Source organism: Salmo salar, chromosome 16 (assembly GCF_965601325.2).
Source record: "Salmo salar chromosome 16, fSalSal1, whole genome shotgun sequence".
NCBI classification, from domain to species: Eukaryota; Metazoa; Chordata; class Actinopteri; order Salmoniformes; family Salmonidae; genus Salmo; species Salmo salar.
The window spans coordinates 39,616,531-39,627,876 of record NC_138306.1 but is presented as its reverse complement, the minus strand read 5'-3'; the positions used below and the strand labels follow the sequence as shown (position 1 = coordinate 39,627,876).

General features: G+C 41.3%; 1 protein-coding gene across 2 annotated transcripts; it reads left to right on the top strand.

Annotated features, from left to right (window-relative positions):
- On the top strand, positions 1 to 9,945 carry LOC106573609 (basigin). 2 transcript variants are annotated; one of them, XM_045697224.2, is made up of 8 exons: positions 1 to 384; positions 6,317 to 6,485; positions 6,720 to 6,808; positions 7,001 to 7,137; positions 7,433 to 7,706; positions 9,182 to 9,206; positions 9,320 to 9,393; positions 9,556 to 9,945. In XM_045697224.2, exons 1-7 carry the CDS (start codon positions 321 to 323, stop codon positions 9,378 to 9,380), a joined length of 819 nt encoding a protein of 272 aa, XP_045553180.1. In that variant the 5' UTR covers positions 1 to 320; the 3' UTR covers positions 9,381 to 9,393; positions 9,556 to 9,945. The 2 variants fall into 2 exon arrangements, with proteins under 2 accessions (XP_045553180.1, XP_045553181.1); XM_045697225.2 differs by lacking the exon at positions 1 to 384 and adding an exon at positions 1,203 to 1,242.
- The last annotated feature ends 1,401 nt before the right edge of the window (positions 9,946 to 11,346 follow it).

The following is an 11,346-nucleotide window of genomic DNA, read 5'->3' as shown; positions in this document are numbered from 1 at the left end:
GTTCAGAGGGGTTGGGTTAATGCGGAAGACACAATTTCAGTTAAAGGCATTCAGTTGTACAACTGACTAGGTATCCCCTTTCTGTTTTTGCCTGTTCACGTCGAACTGAGCCGTTTTGTTTTTATATATATTCAATTTTTTTTAAATTTCCGCACAGGGCGTGACGTGCAAGGACTTGCTAGTTCACTACGTGAGGAACAACTAGAGGACGACGACGACTAACTTGTCGATGGTGTAGCAAGAGAGTCGAGATAAGATCAAATATTTGACAAATAGTGTAATTGACAGTATATCTGTGACAGACCAAAATCATTTTGAAAATGAAAGTGCTGTGGGGTTTAGGTGCCCTCCTATTGTGCTTGAACCGAGCCAATGCCCAGACAGGTAAGATATTTAACGTTAGCTAGGTAACGTTACTGTATAGAGTGTGCGAACTGGCTAACGTTAGCGGTTTTCAATTGTTGATTTAACGTTACAGTTCAACGTCATGTGTTTTCCAAACAGTCAACCTCAACAAAAAAATCCATCTCGCTATAACGTTAAATGTAGCTAACGTTAGCTTGGAAGCATAAGAGTAAGAGGGTGGTCACAACGTTCCAGGCACAGAACATGATTGATGGATAATTTTACTTGTTTTAGCCTGGCAACGTTAACTATGTAAATAAGATATATTTCTGACAAAGATGTGATGCTTTGCATCAATATTCATACTATATTAGTTATACGAAATAACTAGTAAATATAAACGCATAACGTTAGTGATAGCTAAAAATCAGTTACGTGTAGGTAACGTTAGCTAGCTGAAATAGTTGGCTAACGTTTCATTTTGTTAAGTATTATTAATGTCCGTTTGTCAGAACTAAAATCAGTGACGTGTAGGTCTCGTTTTAAAAAGGCAAGTGTCAATATTTAGTTACTACTAGTATTTACCAGCTAGCTTGCAAGTTTTTGACCAGATCCCCCACCATGACCACCACCAGCCAATGGAGTTGCCTTTGTTTAGTTCTTCATAAACCAGCCAATGTTTTGTTGAGTGTATACATGAGCAGACTAACCAGTTGTCTACCAAGGCTGTAATCTTTCATGTTTGAAGTCTCAGCTAGTTTTTTGAGAGTCAAAGCTCTGCCTGTGCATCTGGCTTGTTAGCTGCGATCTTTTAAACCGGTGTAGACCAGTTTGCCTACTTGAGTCATTAGAGGTTAGCTGCTCTGTCATAGATGTCCAGTTTAGAGGATGAAAAAGGTAAGATTGTTTTACCTCCATATGTCAACCTTTCAATGGAGATAAATAACACAATTATTTAAATGTGGTACAACATAGTGGTAATTGCTTTAATGTGTTTGTGTAACCGATGTGAAATGGCTAGTTAGTTAGCAGTGGTGCGCGCTAATAGCGTTTCAATCAGTGACGTCACTCGCTCTGAGACTTGAAGTAGGGTTTCCCCTTGCGTTGCAAGGGCCGCGGCTTTTGTGGCGCGATGGCTAACGATGCTTCGTGGGGTGTCAGTTGTTGATGTGTGCAAGGGTCTCTGGTTCGAGCCCGGGTTGGGGCGAAGAGAGGGACGGAACCTACACTGTTACATTTGGACCCCATGAAGATTGGGATCCCTAATAAATACAAATACCACATCTCAATTAAATTCACCACAAATATTATATTTATATGGTTACAATACCAATGTATTTACATGTATTATATAAAACGTTTCAAACAAGCAAGAACCCATGTGTTTGCAAGCTTGTTTTTAGCAGAGACTGCAAGAAAATGTAATGATCTTAACACAATGAGTCCCACTGTAACACCAGCACTTTTTGGACTTCTAAATCCCTTTAAAAATGGTTTGCTACAGACTTTTGAGTTGTACCATTGTATTTGTCTAGTTCTTCTGCATCTGTAGATACGGTAGATTAGTGTGTGTGATTCACTGGGGCTGAGCAAGAGCAACGTTTGTGACAACGGGATGGAATAGTTTGAGCTACAAACTCTGTTCACAAGCTACACAAGTTGTTAGAAGTCAACCCTCATTTAGCTATTTGATTTTGGATTTTAAGATCCCTTCGGGTATAATATATATATATATATATATATATATATATATATATATAATTTGATGGAACATTAAAATCAGCCTTATTGCTATTAGCCCATTGAAACACATTCAATAACAGATTCATACATGGAAAACAGTCCCCCCCCCAAAATAATTCTATAGGAAGTTTGTTTTGATGTGTCTGTCATATCTGAGAGATATAAGAAAGATCACAGAATTTTTTACACATTTTACCCAATTTTTTGGGGCACTAATCTACTTCCATATATACTTCCAAATTTATTTTTTAACTGGTACTGGACTACCTTCAGGAGAGTTTTGTGGGCGTCGTAGAGCAAGACAACTGATGTACACTATATGTACAAATGTATTTGGACATTTCTTCAAATGACTGGATTCGGCTATTTCAGCCACACCTGTTGCTGACAGGTGTATAAAATCGAGCACACAGCCATGCAATCTACATAAACAAACATTGGTCGTAGAATGGCCTTACTGAAGAGATTAGTGACTTTCAACGTGGCACCATCATAGGATGCCACATTTCCTTCATATTTCTGCCCTGCTAGAGCTGCCCCGGCCAACTGTAAGTGCTGTTATTTTGAAGAACAAATGTCTCGGAGCAACAACGGCTCAGCCGCAAAGTGGTATGCCACACAAGCGCACACAACTGGACCGCCGAGTGCTGAAGTATGTAAAAATCGTATGTCCTTGGTTGCAACACTTACCACGGAGTTCCGAACTGGCTCTGGAAGCAACGTCAGCACAATAACTGTTTGTCGCGAGCTTCATGAGTGGGTTTCCATAGCCAAGGAGCCGCACACAAGCCTAAGATCACCATGTGCAATTCCAAGCTTCGGATGGAGTGGTGTAAAGCTCACCGCCATTGGACTCTGAAGCAGTGGAAACGCCTTCTCTGGGGTGATGAATCACACTTCACCATCTGGCTGTCCGACGGACGAATCTGGGTTTGGCGGATGCCAGGAGAGCACTACCTGCCCGAATGCATTGTGCCAACTGTAAAGTTTGGTGGAGGAGGAATAATGGTCTGGGGCTGTTTTTCATGGTTCGGGCTAGGCCCCTTAGTTCCAGTGAAGGGAAATCTTAACGCTACAGCATACAATGACATTCTAGATTAATTCTGTGCTTCCAACTTTGTGGCAACAGTTTGGGGAAGGCCTTTTCCTGTTTCAGCATGACAATGCCCCCGTGCACAAAGCAAGGTCCATACAGAAATGGTTTGTTGAGATCGGTGTGGAAGAACTTGATTGCACAGAGCCCTGACCTCAACTCCATGAAACACCTTTGGGATGAATTGGAACGCAGACTGTGAGCCAGGCCTAATCACCCAAAACATCAGTGCCTGATCTCACTATTGCTCTTGTGGCTGAATGGAAGAAAGTCCCCGCAGCAATGTTCCAACTACTAGTGGAAAACCTTCCCAGAAGAGTGGAGGCTGTTATAGCAGCGAAGGGGGGGACCAACTCTATTAATTCCCATGATTTTGGAATAAGAAGTTCGACAAGCAGGTGTCCACATACTTTTGGTCATGTAAGACTCACCTTTCCGTAGGGGAGGTTATATTAGTGTTTAGCCCAAACTGTTCGGACGCTACAGACAGAAATTGGCAGATCGGCTGTACCGACTACAGACGAGTCGCGTGACGCTTGTGGGGGACGTAGAGCAAAATCACTGACGTGTGAGTCTCACGTTTCCATAGAGTGGACATTGTAGTGTCCGAACAAACTAACGTTTTCATGAGCAGACCGATTGCATTCTGGAGAGCTGAGCGCTTGCATTCTGGAGAGAGATGTGCCTATAGGCTATCTTCGCAACACATCCCTCCCCTTCGTGTCTCATTTTTTAAATATTATACTCAAGGCTCATTATCTTCACACATTATAGATGCTTTTTCACCGACAGCCGCAACTCAATAATCAGCTAGGCCTTTTTCCACACGCACTGCCTATGAAAGACTTCCTCATATGCCATTTCTCTCCTGTTCTATTGGTTTTCATATCAACTTTCTTTCATTGTCCAGAAGCCAAAGACACAACACTATTCATATTAGCAACCCATCCTAGTTGTTGTCTTTAGTTTCCCCCTCTAAGTTTGGAACTGAGATTTTCCTCTCTGTCATATACCGCTTGCATCAGGTGCTCTGTTTAGAATGGTGTTTTCTTGCTAATTGCATTTTGGCAAGTGTTTGAAAATTACATTTTATTAGCTGCTTCATTACAGGAGTTGCATGCTCTGTTAAAGCGGCATATGTAATGTTTTGGGCAACCGACCAAATTCACACAGAAATTTCAGTTATACACTTAACAAAAATATAAACGCAACATGTAAAGTGTTGGTCTCATATTTCATGTGCTGAAATAAAAGATTCCAGAAATGTTTTGAAGCACAAAAAGTTTCTCTCAATTTGTGCACCAATTTGTTTGCATCAATTTGGCATGAAATAATTTGGTTAAAATGATGATACTCAAACTATTCCTTCTCTTATTCACGTGTCCTATTAACCTCTTCTGTTTCTTTCTTTCTGCCTTACTATCATCCCGTTGAATTGACGGATGTGCTCACACCAATCCCAACCCATCAATATAATTCTCAAATCAATCCACCCCTCCCCCATAATGGCCTGTTCCGTCGGCTTTATCAAGTCGTCCCTGTTCCAGATGAAGCTGATAGAGGACAGTGCAGAGCTGCTCTGTTCGATGACGGGGAACCCCATCCCCGAGGTGCAGTGGTGGTTCATAGAGGGCGAGGAGCACGAGACCATGACCCAGGTGTTTGATGGGGTGCGGGAGGACCGTGTCGGCCTCAACGCCACCTACATCCAGCTCCATTCACCTCTTAAACCTCACGCTCAATGACTGGCACGTAAGAGTGCCGCGCTTCCAACGATCCTGACCGCAACAAGCTGAAGAAGGCACCCAAAGTCAAGTGGATCCGCTCACAGGCTAATGTTATAGTCTTTGAATGTGAGTGAGTGCTGGTGGTGGGAGGCCCTGTGTACAGCCAGGCAGCGTCACCCTGTAGAGAGGACAGAGAGTGGTCCAGCTCCTGTCCTACACCCTCTCCTGCCCTCTGCCCTGTCTCACCCAGACTCCCCTACTCCCCTCACTGAGCTCCTGTCATGCGTGGCCGAGCCTCTCCTTAGACGCGTCCTACCTGCCGTAGCACTACCCTCAATCTGATGCCTCTTTCCTAGGCCAATGTCAAAGCTTAGGGAATTGTTTAAATAAATTAATTAGCAAAATATTTTTCATATGGATAATACTGGTTAGAAGGTCTGAAACCTGCAAATGGCTGCATCATAAAAAATATATATTATTTAAGGGGTCAGTTTATGGTGTGTTTAGATTCTTGTTGGCTTTCATTCTCTATTTTGCTGTTCTGTCCAAGGATTAGAATGTGTAATAATTGATACAAACATTGGCACTGTCCTGTGTTGTTTACACTCTTTAGACCTGTTTAGGCTCTTTAGGAGTACTAAATGATCTACAGAAGACCCCAACCCAGCTTTGTAATGCTTCTCAACCATAGGCCATCTTTCTGCCTTGTGGTCCAGTATTATTTGACACAAGTTGTTAATTTCGCTACCCTAAACCAAACCAAAATATCCTCTTATTTGTTCCTCTTCTCTGTCAGTGGAACACCAACCTGCCATACCTCACCTTGCTGGTTGCTTCTTCTGCTTGTGTTTTTACAAGCATTTACAAGCATGGTCTCCTCCTAGATTAACTTCTCAGTCTAACTCCTCTTAACCCTCCTATCTTGAACTATTGGTTCAGACCGAGCTCTCCATTTAGGTGTCTTCCCATGTGTGATCTGCCCCCTTCTTGGAAAGCTCTGTTCTGCCATTTTATATTGTGTTGTTTTTGGCTTGAAGTGTGATAGTTGATGAAAGTAATACCATTTGATCAGCTAGGCTAGACCTTATCAGTTTTTTCTATGAAGTTTAGGCTAAAGGATAGTAAAGCAATGTCGAGCCCTGAACAGTGTCTCCAATAGATTGCCATTTGTCCAGTAAACCCTATAAATTCCTCTAGCCTAAATAACCACAGATGTATCTAGTGCCTTTTTAGTTACCCTCAACTATTTTAGCAATGTCCTGTACTAGAAAAGACATACAATAATTAGTTACACTTGGCCTTTCCTCATGGTACTATGGTAAACTGTAATGGTCAGTGTATAGGCCTACTTGATGTGTTTATATCAAAGGATGGCTTTTTAATATATTCACTTTGTGTGCGTCTACAGATCCCTTAATTGAAGCTCAACCTATGGAGGTATACAACCAGACCTCTGCCGTCCTCTCATGCAAACTGACCCACCCCCCGTCCACAGTCAAAGGCTACTACTGGATGAGGAACGGCAAAGTGATCGAGTCATCCAAGCATAACTCGCCAACTCTCTACACCGAGCACACGTAAGTTCCAGGAAGGCAGAGTGTGTCGGCATGTTTTATCTGCATGTTTGATCCACCAGATGGACGTGACTCGATTTACCTGCCACTGAAGCTCAGCCTGTTGGGGCAGCATCTTTTGCAAAGTGACTTCATGACTGGGATGTGTAGATGCCATTGTTTGAGCGAAGTCTGTTGTACTATGTCTATGTTTCCTATCTTTAGAAGTTACCTTTTAGTTTTTGTTTTTTCCTTTAGCTTGGCTAACATCGATTCCCATTCCGGTGGATTGTATGAGTGTGTCTTCCTTTCTGAGCCCGAGGTAAAGACAACCATTGAAGTCAAAAGTAAGTAATCCTTTTAAGTTTCTTCTACTGACATGCTCTGCTAGTTAATTTTAGCGCACTTTGAGTATCTGAAGGCTGCAATAGGCCTATATTACCAATTGGTTTAGAAAACTGCAGATGCTGGTGTTTTGGATAAATAGAGCATATTGGCTATCATCCCATAAATACCTGCCTCCCTGTGTTTGTCACTAGCTGCTCCCCATGTCTCTGCATACAAACGCTCTGAGCATGGTAACGAGAAGGACAAGGGTGTGCTGGTGTGTGTTAGTTATGGATACCCACTGCCCACTGACTGGAAGTGGTACAAACTGGAGGGAGAAGATAAGACGGTATGCTTTAGCAAACTTTACATAATTGATACACATTAGGCTTAACAAAATTGGTTTCACTGAGCTGGAATAAACCCTGCTGCTGGACTAAACTGAGTGATTGAACTCAGTTTCAACCATGCTGCAGTTATTTTCCAATTTTAGGAATCATTGACTTAAATCAGTATCTTGATTGAAGCCACAGTAATTCCACACGTAGTAGTACTTGCCAAAGGGGTCTGCCCTAGAAAATAGAAAAATATTGAAATCTGGAAATTGGTGTTGAATGACTTTACTCTCTGTCTGGCATTCTCAGGCCATCACCAACGGTACCGACAGGTATGAGATCAAGAGCACCCCCAACAGGACCACCCTGACCATTGACGACCTGGACATCACCATGGACATAGGCGACTACATTTGCTACGGCACGAGCGAGGTCGGCTCGACCTCCGACAAGGTCCACCTGCGCGTCCGCAGCCGGCTGGCCGCCCTCTGGCCCTTCCTGGGCGTAGTGGCCGAGGTCATCATCCTGGTCAGCATAATCTTCATCTATGAGAAGAGGAGAAAGCCTGATGAGATCAACGACGGTAATTAGACACACCCGCAGAGAAAGGCAGAAAGGAAGTACTCTTGTTTTGCCATTAATCTATGTTTTCTGAAGGGCTAAAGTAGCATACCTGGTCAAGTCCATATGATTTGACTGTGAGTGTCTGCTGCCCCCGACTGGCAGAACAGTCTCTCAGTTGCAGATGCACTGTCATTCTACAAAGATTTCTGTGCATTCATTACCTGCCATTTTAATGAAATCTCTATAGTTAGCATTTTTTTATTGTTTGGATACAGGAGGTTTACTATTATTGGTGTGGTCTTGATTTAGTTTACAGGTATGTTTTCCACTCTTGATTTTAGTAGTTCCATTCGATCTAAAGCAATTTGTTTTCTATTAGAACCTTTTTTTATTTTTTCATTTTTTATTTCTCTGTTCGCTGCTGCTTTTGCGTTTTGGTAAGTGATCAAAACCACATGTCAGATTGAAGTGGTTGACCTGAGATGACAGTAACTGAGAAGCTATGGGAGTCTGAATCCACTGCTTTCATAGTCGCCACTTGTATAAGAATGTATCTAATAAGGAACTCTTTCACTGGCCTTGCTTTCCTACATTGGACCAACCTGGGCTAAATTTGAATGACATTTTCAGACTGCAAAAATGTTGCTCTGTTTTTATGACCACAAATCAATGTTTTTTTTAATCATGCCAGCAAAATGGACATAAGTAATGTGAGGGAGGAATTAGGTCTAATGTCATGGTTTGATATGTTGGAAACGCCTCAGGAATTGGGGTTTTAAAGGTACACACAAAAGTATGACATCATACACAGGGCGGCAACTTGCTGCTTACATACATCAACAACAAATATTGATCAGTAAGCAGCCTGGCCAGTTATGTCATATTGCTGTGTATACCTTTTTAATATTTGGTCTTGCGTGCATCTGCATCTTGATCTCCATGCATGATGAGTAATTTCAGCTATTTATAATAGGGATATCATGTTGATCATGTTGATCTCATTCGTTGCCTGAGGGCACCTACTCTTTCCTGAGAGTACTGTTTGATCTGCAGTATGCCTGTATGCTTTTGTCTATAACCATTTTCTGTGTTGACATCACTAAAACGTATTTTTTTCTGCATGATTTTGAGCGATGTTCAGAACAGATTGATACCATATTGTTTATCAGGAACAGAGTTAGGATACAGTGAAGGTAGATTTGTCATAACTCTTGCTGTTTTATCTTTTTTAAATTTGATTGTGATGAAGTTTATTTGATTATTGTAGATCTATGGCAGTGGGCGCTTGTTTTTTTTCATTGAGTCATTCAATTGAAAGGCCTACTTAAAGAAATGCTTAGAACTTTGTCACGCTTTCTTTCATTGTCTGTCGAAAATTGTCTTTTTCATGCCTTTCTCTCATTGGGAGAATATTTCTCACACCCAGACTGTCTCAAACAAATTCAGCTATTGAATGCTCTTCATCTTTTCTTTTGTCCCTGTGTTGCTGTATAGATGACGACTCAGGATCTGCTCCCCTGTAAGTACACATTTCACACTGACATAAAAAAATATATATTTAATTTCTCACCCAAGGAAATAGTGTTATTTTCTGAATGTGCTATAATGTTCGGAGTGGAAAATGTATTTCAGGAAGAGCAATGCTAACACAGATCACAAGAACAAGGACGTCAGGCAAAGGAACTCCAACTGAGAGAAGATGAGAGGTGCGTATGACAGCTTTTGAATCAATCCACTTGACAGGATGAGCCCATTTCAAATGAATTTATTCTGATTGCAAAATCAAAGCAGTAAAACTCCTGTAGAGGTTAGCTCTCATCAATCTAATTGTCAATCTAATTGTCAATCCTATCTTTGTCTACTGACAGATATCCTGATGATGACCTTCCAGGATGTATGAGGGGCATTGGGTTGTTGAGTGTTACGTAATATAGTGCACCCTGTGATTTTTAAACAACTTTTCAGTGTTAATGTCTTGAGAAATGTACTGAATTTGTGTGTGTGTGTGTGTGTGTGTGTGTGTGTGTGTGTGTGTAAAATATATGTATGTATATGTGTGTTACATACATACACACACACACACACACACACACACACACACAAGTATGTGTGTGTGTAATTTAATAAAATAAAATTATATATATATATATATATGTGTGTAAATTATTTTGCCAGGAAGTAAGTAAGCAAGCAAGTATATTTAACACTGTCAACTGTACCAAATTGCAGAATATTAATAAAGTTATTTGATTTGAAGAGATGTGGTCTATTGTGTTAACTGTTGAATAAGATGTAAATGTTTCATATTTCCACAAGGCCACATAATGCTGAAGGCCATTCCACAAGTAAAGCTATAAAGATATTTTCCAAAGTGCCCTGGATGGTCTTAGGCAATTGGTTTGTACCACAGGAGGTTGGTGGCACCTTAATTGGGGAGGATGGGCTTGTGGTATGGCTGGAGCGTAATTAGTGGAATGGTATCAAACACTTGGTTTCCATGTGTTTGATGCAATTCCAATCGCGCCGTTCCAGCCATTATTATGAGCCGTCCTCCCCTCAGCAGCCTCCGCTGATTTGTACATCAAAGTGTCAGTCCTCTTAGGTGAATGGCATGACTTGAAGCTAAGCAAAAGGGACGGTGTGTGATGGGGCCGCACTCAAAAAGATGTGGCACAAAGTTTACTTCATTTTTTGGATTGTAACAAAATTATTTTCACTGCATCAGAGATGGCATACACAGACATTTCAGCTTTGCAGACTTCTTCAGTGTGGGACAACTTCAGGCCCACTGGCTAGAACCCTCAAACTCAACTCTGGACCTAGAAGCCAGTTCCACTGTATCTTTGTTCCCCTCTAATCAGGGACTAATTTAGACCTGGGACACCAGGTGTGTGCAATTATTAGGTAGAACAGAAAACCAGCAGGCTCCGGATCTAAGGAACTTATCATCTGCAGTAAAGGTAACTCTGGGTCTTCTTTTCCTGTGGTGATCCTCATGAGAGCCAGTTTCATCATAGCGCTTGATGGTTTTTTCGACTGCACTTGAAAGGAACTTTCAAAGTTCTTGAAATGTTCCGCATTGGCTGACCTTCATGTCTTAAAGTAATGATGGACTGTTGTTTCTCTTTGCTTATATGAGCTGTTCTTGCCATAATATGGACTTGGTCTTTTACCAAATAGGGCTATCTTCTGTATACCACCCCTACCTTGTCACAACACAACTGATTGGCTAAAACGCATTAAGAAGGAAAGAAATTCCACAAATGAACTTTTAACAAGGCAAACCTGTTAATAATTGAAATGCATTCCAGGTGACTACCTCATGAAGCTTGTTGAGAGAATGCCAAGTGTGTGCAAAGCTGTCATCAAGGCAAAGGTTGGCTACTTTGAAGAATCTCAAATATAAAATATTTGTATTTGTTTAACAGTTTTTTGGTTACTACATGATTCCGTATGTGTTATTTCATATTTTTGATTGCTTCACTATTATTCTATAATGTAGAAAATGGTACAAATAAAGAAAAACCCTGGAATGAGTCGGTGTCCAAACTTTTGACTGGTACTGTATATCATTGAGTTAATAACGCTGCATACAAACATGGTCTCTTTTTTTGTTTGCTTGAGTAAGGCAGCTCAAAAATACAGGTGTTTCAGCCTAG